The 15,606-nt window shown below is 34.9% G+C and overlaps 1 protein-coding gene and 1 long non-coding RNA gene across 6 annotated transcripts in view; one reads left to right on the top strand and one right to left on the bottom strand.

Moving 5' to 3' along the window:
* On the bottom strand, positions 1 to 4,119 carry LOC131939710 (uncharacterized). The gene is made up of 4 exons (XR_009386461.1): positions 4,084 to 4,119; positions 1,820 to 1,975; positions 1,268 to 1,377; positions 1 to 57 (listed from the first exon to the last, which is right to left on the bottom strand). It is a non-coding gene; the product is annotated as an uncharacterized LOC131939710 (long non-coding RNA).
* LOC131939709 (GRB10-interacting GYF protein 2) overlaps positions 3,733 to 15,606 on the top strand; it is a 25,416-nt gene continuing 13,542 nt past the window's right edge. For 4 of the 5 annotated variants that reach the window (XM_059298177.1, XM_059298173.1, XM_059298175.1 and 1 more), the window contains exons 1-2: positions 3,733 to 3,785; positions 15,299 to 15,397. In XM_059298177.1, coding sequence (XP_059154160.1) covers positions 3,748 to 3,785; positions 15,299 to 15,397 — 137 coding nt within the window. In that variant the 5' untranslated portion in view covers positions 3,733 to 3,747. Of the gene's footprint in view, positions 3,786 to 11,314; positions 11,369 to 15,298; positions 15,398 to 15,606 lie in introns of those variants that run through there. The other variant, XM_059298174.1, reaches the window with a different exon arrangement.

The following is a 15,606-nucleotide window of genomic DNA, read 5'->3' as shown; positions in this document are numbered from 1 at the left end:
CAACAGCCTCATAAATTCCAGTAGAAGCTCCACTTGGTACAGCCGCCCTGAACATACCTACAGAAGAAAAAATAATTGTTTTTAAATTTAGAAACTCAATCAACATGTTCCAAACTTTTCTTGCATTTTTAATTTCTTCATTTTTTAAAATCAAAAACCTTCAGAACAGAATTTGCTAATTTTATAACAATTAAAATTGCAGCATATTCTAAGAACTTTTTGCCTGTATGTGTTTTCCAGATAAAACAACAGTTTTATAGCCTGATTCCAATGGAAATGCCACACCAACCATTGCTTTTTATATATGAACTAGAGGTCCCGGCCAGGCCCCTGTAGTGACTTGTGAGTTTATTAAGCAGCAAATACCAGGCACTGCCCGAGTTTTGGAAATGTAAAATTTCCAATTAAAGGTCTATAGGCAAATATTTTGAGAAAATTTATATAACCCTAAACTTTACCCTAACCAAGCACAACCACACATGAACATTAACATAAAAATAAACCCTATCAACTCCTCGCGCTTCTACACCTATAAGAAACACCCTCATAAATACAAACATAAACACAAGTATAAACACACACATAAATACAAATAAAGCATAAACAAAGCCTCCCCCCCCCCCTTCTAAATCGAAAAAAAAAAACTTTTTTCAGATTACAAGTTTTTTGAAGGATGATAAATTTAGTTTTCATTTTGTCTCTGCACTTTACATTTAATAAAACATTTAGTAGGAAAATTAGAAATATTTTAGAAATGATAAATATTGAGTTTTCTAGACATCATTTTGTGTTTACAAAAATGAAAACCATAAGATTACTGTACAAATGAAGGAATTTTCACTATTTGCGAGTATTAAGTTTTCTTTACTTAATTTCTCTGAAAGGAAATGGTGGAGGCCCTATGTTTCATAAAGAGCAAACAGGACTAAGTCAAGTCAATTTCTCTGTGTTAGAAAAAATTACATTAATTAAAGAGTATTTAACCACCTAAACTGCCTTCAGTTTATTTTAAGTTTTGTGCATATACAGGTCCTTAACTGTTCTTGAATCAATCCTTGAGCTTTGTGGACATTTTTAATTGTAATAGCTAACTTAAGTAGAACTTGAGTAGCTAGCACTAGCTAAACAAGTGAAGGTGAACTCTTGCTTGACACAATAAAATTCAAATTTAACTATTTGTTTTCAAAGAAATATTGTGCACATAATTTAGAGTTGCCATATATTGCATTAAAAAATTGATAATTCAAAACAAGACTAAATAAATCACCTTTATCTGTTGTTAAATCAAACTTCAACAGTGGGGTTTCCACGGCTGTCAAAAATTTGACGTGCATGAATTGATTTGATAACCATCTTTACTGGTTTTCTTGATGTATTCTGAAAAATTAAAAGAAAATAGTCATTAAGGCTGATTAAGGTCATTGCATTCTGCTTCTGCATCTTCTGTCAACCAGTTTAACCTGGGGGGAAGAAGCTTCTTCAGAAGAGTAGCCACTTCATTATTCAATAATTCATATTATTACTATTAATAAAATACTATGTATTATTAGCCGCAATTATTATTGCCGTATTGTATTAGTATAGTATTAGGCATTAGCCAGTATTGAGTATTAGCCTGCCCTATGGCTAGAATCTAGATCTAGATCTAGATTCTAGTTATTACACTTTTATTTTACTTAGTACTGAGATGTAGATTCTAGTAGATCTAGTAGTAGATCTAGATCTAGATCTAAATCTAGATTTTGGATTTATATTAATGTTCTTAAATATTTGATGAAAGTTAAGGTTAAGCTTGAATTTAAGAAATTATTATACTTACAAGTAGAAAGATAAATTTGAACTTCCTTAAATGATCCAAGCACTTCAATGCCAAATGTTCACCGGCCGGTCGACTGTCAAAAATACGACCTTGGCTTTCAGAGAGAATGGCCTTCACCCGGTCACCGTCGAAACACCCAAGCCTGTAGATCTAACTCTTTTTTGCGTGAGTCACAAAAGGTTGCAAAATGATTAGCCAGATTAGGTCTAGTCTCTAGGCTTTTATTTTGTCTAGTTCACTAAATCTAGTATTTACAAGGTTTTGTTTAACATGCTTCATCGTGCCTAATGCTTTTGTCTGTCTGTCGCATTTCGTTCGTCATGAGTCGAAACTGGCGAGTGCAATCTTAACCACTTCGGGGTCATCCATAAATGAAGTCACGTTTTTTTTGACGATTTTACCTCCCCCCTCCCCTCCGTCACACGTCGTCACAAAAATGCAGACCCTCCCCTAAAATGACGTCACACCTCAGCCTACACCCCCCCCCCTCAAAATTGCAGTTGAATTTTTTTTAAACATGGATATTTTTCTAAAAATCTTGTCTGAACTCTGTCAAAATAGAGTATTTTAATAAATTCCTATTACAATTTATCAAAACAGTTGTCTAAAACTCGAAATAACGTCTAAAATTCGTTTTCTAACATTGGTTTTTTATAATGCAAAAGTGTGACGTCGCACCATCTCCCGTAACCCCCCACACCCCACTGCTCAAAACCTCACAACACGCACTTCCCGTAACCCCCCCCCCCCCACCCCACTGCTGAAACCTCACAACACGCACCTCCCGTAACCCCCCCCCCCCCCCACACCCCACTGCTCAAACCTCACAACACGCACCTCCCGTAACCCCCCCCCCCCCCACACACACACACACGTTCCCGGCCAGGCCCCTGTAGGACAGTGACTTTTGAGTTTATTAAGCAGCAAATAGCATCCTCAGTAACCATCATAGCGGGTAAGGAGTAATACTACTCAGCGTAAAAATTTCAAGAGGCGCAACCGTCGGCGCCCCGTAGATTGCACTACCCGAAGCGCCCCGGGCTCCCCTGCGAACACTATGGCGCCTACGTTTATTAAAAAAGACTATACACTAATACACAGAATGCAATGACCTTAATCAGCCTTAATGACTATTTTCTTTTAAGACACGATGGGCAACAATAATCTTTGACTATATCGAACCAGGCGCGTCCCTCGGCACTCATGCAGGGTTCAATTTAGCGCCCTAGGCTTTTTTCCGTGAGCGCAATGGCACCTACGTTTGTTCTAAACAATGCGGTAGATAATGGATAAGATGGGCCGTTGCAGTCGCTCACTAAATTGAATCATACGTGTCAGCCGGCGCGCTGGTAGGGTGCGATCTGGTTGCAAACAAAAATTTGAGTTTCGGACCCCAAATGCTCACGCGGGCTGATGAGGGCCATGTAATACGTTTTCTTTTTAATAATCAGGAAAATTAACCAAGGATAGATTATTAAAAGTGGGTTGTTTCCTATTGTCCGTAAAATATCTAAAGAAAAATAAAAAAGTAAAATAACTTTACTTTGTAACGCGAGGAAATCTGCTGTACTGTTTCGTCACTTTGTGAATGATGCAATTAGCATCTATTTTTAGACGATCCAATTAGAAACTGAGATCGAGCTTCTAATAATGTGCCATTAGTAACGCTAACAAATTGCATCAGTCACACTGATGTTTATAACACTTCAACAAAAAAAAATGTACATGTTAAAAAACCCTTTTGATTTGTGTAACTTTAGCGAATGATGCAATCTGCATCATTGTTTCTGGATGCTATGTGGCGCTCTGGTTTATCCTGTTAGTACATTGGCACTTTGTTATTTTTAAAGAGCCAACAGCCCTACGCTGTGCCTCTGCGGTAGTGTTATTGGGGGGCTCCCGAGAGTGCCTCTCTACGTTTCTGATACATGGGTGGTCACGAAGTGTGTTCTACCTCATTATTTCGGTGAGTGATTAACGAACATTCAAGGATTTTATTTGGACGGGTACGCTTGTAATAAATAAAATAAAGATTCCATATTTAAGGACCAAACTTACTGAAGGCAAGAATTAATTTTTCAATGCGGCAAGCTGGTCAGTTTTTATTTTATTTTATTTTTAAATTTAATTTGTGCTCCCTTGCTAATCCTTAGGGTTTCCGTTATTCATTTTAAAATTTTGAGTTTTTTTTTAAACATTATTTATTTAAATCTCTCCCTGGCAAACGAGATATCTAACTCAAAGTGAGAGAAAAAGAGACTTACAGGCCAAAAATGCACGTGTTCTAGAACGCTGCGTCGGAAGAGCGATCTCTTATCAACATTAAAATAAGATAACCATCTGAAATGTTCGAAATTAAAAGATTTATATTAAATCAATAACTATTTTATTATATAACCATGTCTATAGTTTATATAATATAATCAGAGTTATTAATTATTAGATTTTTTCTTTAATAATGGCGATTACATACTTTTTTGCTCCCCCCCCCCCCATATGCGTGGATAGCGCCCTAGGCGACCGCCTAGTTCGCCACAATGGTAGTGTAATAGATTGAGATAATTGTGAGGTCAAGGGAACTCACTCTTCTGTATTAGTATTATATTTATATTGTTATCTTGAGTGATGTCCCTTGTGCATTGTACTTCCTTCCTCTTTCTGGTACCATCATGTAGTTAGACCCAATAAACGTTTATATACAACCACATGCTTCTATCGTCAATCAATTATATTTGGCGACGAGGATAAAAATCTACTAGAAAGAGCACCTACTTACGCAAAAAAGAGGTTTGCTAGAGCTTATTGGCTAAGTATTTCTAGAATAATGGCGCTGTATGGCCAAATAAAACAATTTGATTCGAATGATGAAATCATTCAGGATTACCTAGATAGGTTAAGCTTTTACCTAGAAGCTAACAACGTGACGATAGAAGCCAAAAAGAGAGCTGTTTTGTTAACAGTCATAGGGCCTCAACAATTTAGGCTACTAAAAGACTTATGCGCACCAGCTAGTCTAACTACCAAGAGCTTTAACGAGCTGAGCAAATTGCTAACAGACCACCATGCGCCTACCCCATCAAAGTTTCTATGTCGAGCTAGATTTGACAGTAGGACTCGTCAACCAAACGAGTCAATATCAGAATATGTTGCTGCTTTACGTCATTTAAGTGAATTTTGTGAATTCGGAGACACGCTGTCTGACAGACTATGTGAAAAGTTTGTGACAGGTGTAAACAGCCCTGATATTCAAAGAAAGTTGCTGCTCGAGTCAGATCTAACATTAGAAAAAGCAATACAACTTGCAATTTCATTCCAGCAGTCATCTGATGCGGCGAGATCTTTAGCACCTTCAGGGATCCATGCAGTAAACAGCAGGTTAGTCAATAAACATCAACCCCATCAGAGCATTCCAACTTATGCTAAACAGCCTGCTCGTTCAAATCCTAGATCTAAATCTAGTAATAATTATCAAAAATGTCATCGATGCAAAGGTCCCCATGCATCTCATCGGTGCAAGTTCAAGTTAGCAACTTGTTATAAGTGCGGTAAGCAAGGTCACATTGCCAAGGCCTGCTTTGCAAAGTCTTCGTCTGTTGCTAAATCTAGCCAGTCAAGACAGTACCGCAACCAAAGGCAGCACTATGTTAACTCTCACCAAGACTACCTAACCCAACCAATGAACCACTCTACCTGTGAAAATGCTCAAACTGATTCGCAGCCGGATTTCAACCTGTTCTCTGTGAAATCAATAAGTCATGCTCCCATCAATGTACTAGTTAATATCAACGGTAAGAGCATCAGCTTCCAACTTGACACTGGAGCATCTCTAACAGTCATAACAAAGAAAGATTTTGACGCTGTCACAGGAGGATCAGTGCCTCTACAGCCATGTCACAAGTGTCTAACAACATACACTGGTGACAATGTTCCGGTAATAGGAGAGTGTATGGTTCATGTAAGTTATAATGGTCAAAGTGTTAAACTTCCTCTTCTTGTGGTTGAAGGAAATGGACCACCATTACTAGGTAGGAACTGGTTAAGTGACCTTAAGTTAAATTGGGAGAGTATTTGTTCATTGAAGAATGTAAAAGAATCTAGTCTTACTTCACTAGATAAAGTTATATCTGAAAATAAATGTGTTTTTGGTAACTCTGGATTACTAAATGATAGAACAGTGAAGTTAAGCATTAAAGATACAAATCCAAGATACTGCAAAGCTAGAGTTCCACCTTATGCAATGAGGAATAAAATTGAAAATGAGCTAAGTAGATTGGAATCTAATGGCATCATAAAGAAGGTAGACTATTCCGATTGGGCGTCGCCCATTGTGCCAGTGTTAAAGAAGGATGGTTCTATAAGAATTTGTGGAGACTACAAAGCCACACTGAATAAGCAAATAGAGCTAAATAGGTACCCTATACCTAACATTGAGGAAATTTCTTTGAATTTGGCAGGAGGAGACAAATTCACTGAATTAGACTTTAGTCATGCTTACACTCAACTAGAACTGCATCCAGATTCAAAAGTCTATACGACAATAAACACACATAAAGGACTCTACCAATATGAAAGACTATGTTTTGGCATATCATCTAGCCCTGGAATTTTCCAAGCTGTCATGGACAGTATTTTTAAGGATATTCCAAATGTTTGTGTGTACTTTGACAATGTGTACATAACTGGTAAGAATGACACTGAACATCTTAAAACACTTGATAAAGTATTGAAAATTGTTGGTGAAAAAGGTTTAAAGATAAACAAAGATAAATGTCAATTCATGCTGACAGAAATTAGTTTTCTTGGTTATATATTGAGCAAACAAGGCATCAGACCTCAACCTGAGAAAACAAAAGCCATTAAAGAAGCACCCAAACCTGAAAATACCCAACAACTAAGAGCTTTTTTGGGCTTGATAAATTACTATGCAAAGTTCATAGGAAATCTGTCTGGTAAACTATCACCACTGTACAAGCTGCTACAGAAAAATGCAACTTGGCACTGGGGTAAACAACAAGAAGCTGCTTTTAATACAGCAAAAGAGGCTTTGTCTGCTGACACCTTACTAACTCACTATGACCCAGGGAAAAGACTTATATTAACATGTGATGCTTCACCAGATGGTGTAGGAGCAGTCTTGTCCCACATGGATGAGAAGGGTGACAGACCCATTGCTTTTGCCAGTAGATCTTTGAACCAGGCTGAGAAAAATTATTCTCAGTTAGATAGGGAAGGCTTAGGCATCATTTTTGGTGTTAAGAAATTTCATAAGTTTCTGTTTGGTAGGAAGTTCACCATCTTTACAGATCATAAACCATTGCTAGGTTTATTTGGAGAAAACAAAACCCTACCTGAGCATGCCTCACCAAGAATTCAAAGATGGGCTATCACACTAACTGCATACAATTATGAATTGAAATACAAACCTGGATCTGAGAATAGTGCAGATAGTCTTAGTAGATTACCTTTAAAAAGCCAAAGCCTTAGCTATATACCAGAAGAAGTATTTGTTCTCTTCACTATCATGGATAACTCCAATATAAATGTGAATGATATTAAAAGAGAAACACAAAAAGATGAGTGCTTAATAAAAGTATATGAGTACTGTAAGAATGGTTGGCCTGAAGAGTCTGTGAATGATGACTTAAGGCCATATGAAATAAGAAATGAAAACCTTTGTGAAGATAATATAAAAGATGGAGAAGATGCAGTCCATTATCAGTCAGAGTTGCCTAAACAAAGTATTTATAACTTAATAAATGATTATGGTGATATGACAATTTCAAATGCTTTTAAAGAAAATACATTAGTAAGAAGGAATGTGATCATCAAACAACTTTGCTAACATCATTAGCACTTACAGAAACTAAAAGGGTAACATCAAAAGAAAAGAAAAAAGATTTTTGCCATTTAATACACCCACTTCAAATACTGGATCACAGTTGCAAAGTGATATTGTCCAGGATATTACTTTTAAACAGTATTTTTGGTTACCAAAAAGCACTATCAGATTACCTGAGGAAATTGATCAATCAAAGAAATCTATGTCAGTCAAGGATCTGAATAACAGCATAATACTTTCAGATGCCAATTCAAAAAGTAAATCATGACAGAACACCCATTGAAAGAGAATTTGGTGTTAATGAGAATGTGTATCTAAGAAATCATGGGAGAAGGGAAAAATGGATACCAGGTCAAATTGTTCAATGTACAGGACCTGTGTCTTATAAAGTTAAAAATAACTTGTGCAGATAATAAGTGTGAATCTGCCAATCCCACCAAATCTGAACAGTTCACACCAACTCAGTTTGTTCCACAACCAAGTTCTGTTGATATGAGTGAACCAAGTTGTCTGGAGTCAGAAAATGTAAATTCTGGAGTTAATGATTTAAATCCTAGACCTCCTGAGATAGAGAATCCAAATGGTCAGAATATTGAGTCACCAAATCAAAAGCCACTGAGAAGGTCAAACAGGACAATCAAAGTCCCAAATAAGTTAGACCTATGATTTTAAAGGTCAAAAGGACTTTGACATCATTGTTTTGTATCTTGATTATGTTGTAGCATATTGTGCATTGTTTGTAAGGATGTAATCTACCATAATGTTCATGTTACAATATATTTGGTAATTTTAGGATACTATCAATTGTTCTATTGAGAGATGTGTTATTGTGTTCTAAGGGTAAAGGGATGTAATAGATTGAGATAATTGTGAGGTCAAGGGAACTCACTCTTCTGTATTAGTATTATATTTATATTGTTATCTTGAGTGATGTCCCTTGTGCATTGTACTTCCTTCCTCTTTCTGGTACCATCATGTAGTTAGACCCAATAAACGTTTATATACAACCACACGCTTCTATCGTCAATCCATTACAGGTAGCACCGGCCCTGCAGCTACAGGTAACAAACGATCTAGAATCCAACAACTGTTTGGGTTTCGCAGAGGTGCTCTGCCTTCTCGCACGTAAGCAACAACACATGTACTCAGTGTTTCTTCCAGACTTTTTTCTACGGAGGGGGGGGGGGGGCACTTGAAATTTTCGGGGGGGGGGGTAGACTTTCTTCGGGGAGGGGGGGGGGCGGACACTGTTAAAAGTATATATTTTCTATATAAATCATATAAATTTCATTTCGTTCGGGGGGCGGTAGATTTTTTTCGGGGGGGGGGGGGGGACATTTCGCCCCCCCCCTCGAAGAGATGCCTGAAAGAAACTCTGAATGTACTGGCTTAAGAAGCAGTAAAAGCCAGTCTAATCATAGTCTAATGCAATTGATTCCAACAAAGACGTTCAGATTAAAATCGGCATCAATAAAAATGCTTTTAACTTTCTAAATCAATGGAAATACATTGTTAAAAAAAAAGAAAAAGAAAGAAAAAAAATCAAGATCTTTAGCTAAAAGTGAAGTCTATGTCCCGGGGATAGAGGGGGGGGGGGGGTGAAATAAGAGAGACGAAAGTCAGGCGCTGGCGTGAAGATGAAGGGCATAGTTTGTAAGAGAGATGGGGAATAGTTTAAAAGAACGATGCAGTAGGCTGGATTGTTGGGACTTTGTTTTTAACGAAATCAAGTTAGTTGACAAAGTTTTGCCTGAGTATGCTTTAGGGAGCCGAAAGGTATAAAAAGAAGAAAACCAGAATAGTTTAGCTTGTGGTTTGTAGAAGTTGGTCTAATGTTACACAATTATAGAATAAGCATTCATACAATTCGCTTCTTTTCTAAGTGTTAAATGGCTTGTAGTTATCTACTCACCAATCCAGTATAAATATTTACGACTATGTTGCCGAAAAGAGGGCACCCCCCCACTTCCAATTTGGAAAAAGTCGGTTTGCAGTTTTTACCGGTCACGTTTCTAGAGGGTTAAATCGTTATGTAAAGTCGTATAGCTGTTAATTTTTAATATTTATTTTTTACTGTGTTAATTCAATGCTGCAGTTTAAAATGAGCTTTTAAATAGCATCCTGCTGGGGCTTAGAAGACGCGCCTAATTTGATTTAGTCAACTATTATTGTGGCCCATTGTGTGCTATCAAAAAGAACGTAGGCGCCGTAGTTCTTACGGGAGAGCCAGGGGCGCTTTCGGGTCACTCAACCGCCGGCGGATGCGCCAAGTGCAGTTTTACCGCTGAGTTTAGTACTAAACCATATGCAGGACGCCCAGTCAACGGATACCAAGTGCTTGGAAACTCTGAACGGCAAAACTGAATAGTGAGAAAAATAGCATCCTGCTGAGGAGACGCCCTTAAGAACTTATAACTTTTACAAGCTTTTGATTTAACTTGCTTCCTCCGTCTGTCTTCAGTCTGTCGACAGTCTGTCCTGTTGTCATAGATCGAAACGGGCGAGCGAATTTTCGGGCACTCCTTACTGACAGGTTCGTTTCAAAGTTCGCACGTGGGTCAAGACTTGAAAACAATGCAATATGACATCGCATTTGACTTAATTGGATGACTAATTAATTTTTTTTTTGCCAGGAGTATTCTCATCAACTCCCAAAAGCTTTATGGCTTCGGATGAACGGTGTCATACCTCATACCGCGTCCAACTTTTATTTTACTTACAGTATATACAGAAAAATTACATCGCACCCTGCCGGGGCGCCGCCTTTCCGAAATTGTATTTTTTGTTGAGTAGTAACTTTTCAGGGAAAACTCCTGGTGATTGGATGAAAGGTGTAGTAATACATAATGGACAAAGTCAGACAGCCGCAGATATTTTCCTTATGAGAGATACGTGGTAAAAAACAAGTGAGGTGGCATTTTAGGGGCTGGAGCGGATGAATTGCATCTTATATAAATCCATTAGAGAAAATTGCTAAGAGATACGAACAATTTGATATTCCAGCAAAGTTACCGTACGAATTTAATTCGTTTCTCGAATTGCCACTGTATACACGCATTTCTTTAAAGGGATAAAGTGACGATATTCTACATTAAAAAAAAAAAACAAGCCCCAAATGTTTAGCCTCCCATACCGTGGACGGACGGTATAAAAATAATACCCAATATCAGGACCTTGCAATATAAATAGTCAAACGTTTACATTTTAACTTTAAAAATTATATAAAAGTTTTGACCTAAGCATTTTAAAAAATAAAATAGAAAGTAATCGGTTGGGTTAATGCTATGATTTAAAAATTGTGTCTTATTAAAAACAACACTATCTTTAATATAACGAAGGCCTAAAATATATCAGTCTAGTTGACCGAATTTTCCAAAATAATATTTAAAATTTCCAAACCAGGTTTTAAAGCTATTTGTTTTACCGTAAACAATGTTAAATTAATAAAACTTAATATAAAACGAACCATTGTGTCAAAAAAACTTAGAGGAAATAAAAAAAAGAACATTTTGCTAAATATTTTAAAATACATTTTATTAAACTGTACAGAAAATAAAAATGTAGATTAAATCTAAATCTATTGTGGAAGTTCACTTGGATTTAGGTATTATAAATACCCGTATATTTATTTAAGGGTTTACATTACTATTGCTTTTAAGGTCTATCGGCCATCTTTGATGTGAGCTGTCGTGTTGGTAAAGTTGCCCAGGGTAATTTGCGACGCTTTTTGACAGCAACTCAGTTATAAGTTTTAAAACCAATTAATTATGTTTTTGCATTGTCCATAGAACTCAAATTATTAATATTGAACATTATTTTATAGGCCACGTTAGTATTTTTAATGAAGCAGCTGTTCCCACATCGAATCCTCAATTTTGTATTTCTGAAAATTTGTAGGCCCTATCTCCTCTGCTGAGTGTCCGAGTAGGTAGATTCTAGATCTAATCTAGATCTAGATCTAGATTTAGATCTATCTGCTATCACAAAGGCTAAATCATAATTTAGATCTAGCATTCTAGGTTCTAGGCCTAATTTTAATATTGGATTTTTTATTATTTATTAGCCTTCTAAGTTCTATTTATTTAATTTATTAGATCTGTCTAGTGACTAGTGAAGTCTAGTCTAGTTTTAGTAGAACTCTTAAATAAAAGTCTTAAGATCTTCATATTTTCATTTTGCTTAAAAAAATCCAATTTTTTTTAGTGAGTAGAAAATAGGGTAATCTCAAGATATAGCGTCGGAAATTATCTGGTAATGTTTGTTGAGTTTCGGTAACATTCTTTACAGTAAACCATGACCATAGTTTTTTGACGGTTGAAATAAAAATAAGTCAAGTGCATTAAATTAATGTTTTAACTTAATTTAAAGTTTAATTGACAGAAGATTAACAACCATTATTAATTTTTAATTTTTATTAAATCTAAATATTCATAGGCCTAAAGTTGAATGTAGCTGGCCCAATTAATGTTTTTTTAAGAAACACAGAAAAAAAAACTTGCAGAAGATTAGCGACAACTAGATCTAGATGTAGATCTAATAAAATAAGACGATTTGGTTTACCAAAGTTAAAATTAGTAACCCTTTATTTACAGAATTAAGTTCTGAATGAAATGTCTTAAACAATGTGTTATTGAATTGTATTGCTTTTAGCACACTTAGAGCATTCGTCGAAAAAACAGTTTTTTTAATTTTTAATGGCCAAATATAGATTTGTACTTACAAGTACCTGCAGGAATGTAGGACATTTTTTTCAAAAAAAAATATTTACAAAACAGGATAAACTGTAAAATTTATTAACTAATAACATGGCAATCATTATAATCATTTTATAATTTTCACTCATAAACACAACACAAAAGTATTTTTTGAGTATGTTTTTAGACTGCATTTTCTATGGGAGCACATCTTAGACCATCTTCTGAACGTACCTAACACAGAAAAATGTGTTGACATGTCCTACTTCTTTATTCCTTAGTGACTCAAGGGAGATACTATTAATTATAAGAATAATTTAAAAAATAATACAGGAGCTTAATCAAAGTGGTACTTATTAGTACCGTCAGTAGATAAAGGGTTAAAACAAATGGGTTAAAGTCACAAGTAAACTTAAATTTAAAAACTTTGCTAATCGCAGTTCTCTTGTATTAATGATAAATCTAGTTTTAACCTAGTTTAACAACATGTGGGTGAATAGAGCAAAAATTGATTCGCCACGACAGAAAAAAACCTAAAATTAAAAAAAAATTATACCTTTGGCAAAAAAAACCCATTTCTTTTACAAATTTAAATTGATTTTTACCAAAACAATATACATTTTTTTTCTCGAAATAAAAAAAAAATGCATTTTCCACAATGCTGAAGTAGTGTAATTCTATGCAGATTTTTTTTCCATATAAAAGTTAAAATATTGAAAAAACTTTTTTTACATTTATAAATTACAGCATTCATTCCTTAATGTAAAGCAATCCAATTATAAAAAAAATTGTTCCTTAGCTTATTTTAAAAGTACATGTAAACCCAAGTGATCCCTTCCGTCATGATTTTCATACTTTGCGTCCTTTTCATATGCATAAAAGATCGGTAATAACAAATTCGGCAAAAATATTGCCCTCGAAGCATTCAACGATATTGTTCTATCTATTAATATCAACAAAATCACCAAACAATGTAGGATTAAGATTATCAACGACGATGATCGAATATGCATTTTGCTGTACAAATCTGTTTCCTGCTCTATATAAAATGAAGCAAGTGAGAAACAAAAATTAACATTTTATAAAATATATCTAGGCCTATAAAAAATTCGAATGAGAAGTAATCAGGCTGTTCAGTTCACCTCTCGGCCTAAGCATTGCTAAGATGGCGGCATGTTTCATCTTCATTAAGTGTTAGAGGGATAAAACTAATGAGTTTGAAGCCATTGTCAATTTGAGAAATCTAAACTAACCATTTCTATTCAACTCTGTTAATTAAGAATTGTTAGGTGTACTTTTGACCTTATTTCTTTATCTAGCAAGGGATGCTTTAGTGAAAGTAGCTCTGTGTATTCTCGTGTTAAAATGAATTTAAAATCAAATAACTTCTAAACAAAGCTGTGAATGTAGACCAACATATGATAAAGCCTGTCTAATCTCCGTGGGACGGAGTGGTCTAGCGGTAAAGAGCTGGACTGCTAACCCATTAGTCTCGAGTTCGAATCCGAGTTCAAGTCAGTAGACCGTCCCTGAGTCCACCCAACTCTGATGGGTACCTAACTCCTGTTAGGGAAAGTAAAGGCGGCTGGGCATAGTCTTGACCACACTATCTCTTCATATGCCGAGGTCACAGAAACAAGTGAACTCTACTTCACTTGCCCCATAGACCGTCAGGTTTGAAAGGGAAACTGATCACTGAATCTATTCTTAATTTCTTATAAATTTTTCTAAGAAAATTGTCTAAATTTCAAAACCCAAAGGGCTTTTCTGAGGGTTTTGTCAAAATACAAGTGCGAAGTGGCAACACATAGTGCTACCCCAGAATTTTGAGACACAATTTACAAGACTTTTTTGTTTCATGGATTTTTTTAGATGTAGTAGAAGGAAAGTTTTCTACAAAACAAGTGCATTAACCATGAATGTTTTATGTTTTTCTTATTTTAACTATACACAGCATGGTTAAAATGTAAAAAATGAACTGGCAAATTAGAAAAATAAAAAATCATCTAGAAATAAAATATATATTGGCCTACTCTGTAGCCTACAACTAGACCTATTTTAACATTTTGTTGTTTTGCTGTCCCTATATATTTTATAGAAATACTTTAATGCTCTGAGAAGCCATATTTTTCTTTTCTTTGTGATGTATTCTAGTTAACAATAGTTGCAATAAAATACCATTTTTCTTATCACCACAAAGTAATGTTAAATGTAAACAAACTAGCCTGAACTAGGTCATGCTTGTGTTTAATAGTATCTATAAACATTTACTGAAAGTGAACTGAGGTTTATAGTACAGAATTGACTGCTGTCTAAATGAAATTGAAAGCATAATCAAAGTTGGTATTTCAACACTGATATTGATATTTCCAAAAAATGTCAAACTAAAAGTCTGGTATGCAACAATAAATAGAAATGTAGACACATTTAAAAAATTCAATTTTTTGACAACAATATTAATAGGCCTACACACATGGTCAATGCCATTGTCCGTTTGATTTGGGCCACCACTTTAGAGAATATTCCCTTACTTTTGAATAATTTTATTTTAGTATACCGTTATTTCACCCATTGGGCTTTAACCAACACAAACAGTTAAGAAAACTAATAACAGTAATTTAAGTTTCAAATTTCTTAGTCTAGTTTATTTATCTGATTGCTTAACTATTATGTGTTGGTGTTTGTATCTACTTTACTGAAATTTTTTAGTCCAACTTTTTTCTAGGACATGCAGTTATATGTATATTTTGAGATATCCTTATAAATATGATTTTTGTTACAAGTATGCAGACTTCAAGTTTTATAAAAAAAAAAAGCTCAACTTTTTTCCTTTTGATGCACATAAACACTATTTTTATTAGTAGTCGTCATGAAGATTTTATATTGTGTTGCACAGTGGCAACTTAAATTGTTGATTATTAACAATGTTCTATAATTTTACTGCAGTGTTTTCAATCCTCAAGTCTCAGTTGCTTGTATTGACTGTGCAGTCCAGTTAAAATATTCAAAGAGAAATAAAATGGCGTTAAAGTTTGGTCCACAGTGGTAAGCCATAAATATTATGTTTATTAATAATTTAATCATAGTTAATTACAAAGTGGTAAGCCACATGTATTATATTCTTTTAGTGTTTAATCATAAAGTAATTAATTTAAAACTTAATGATGATAAAATAAAAAAAAATAAAAAACTTACAGATACTTAATTAATTGTTCACAAAATGATTTTTAACCATTTCAAATTATTTTCTGAAT

Source organism: Physella acuta, unplaced genomic scaffold (genome assembly GCF_028476545.2).
Source record: "Physella acuta isolate Inbredline_101_S28 unplaced genomic scaffold, ASM2847654v3 ptg000290l, whole genome shotgun sequence".
NCBI classification, from domain to species: domain Eukaryota; kingdom Metazoa; phylum Mollusca; class Gastropoda; family Physidae; genus Physella; species Physella acuta.
The sequence above is the reverse complement of the archived record's forward strand: the minus strand, read 5'-3'. Positions and strand labels throughout refer to the sequence as shown.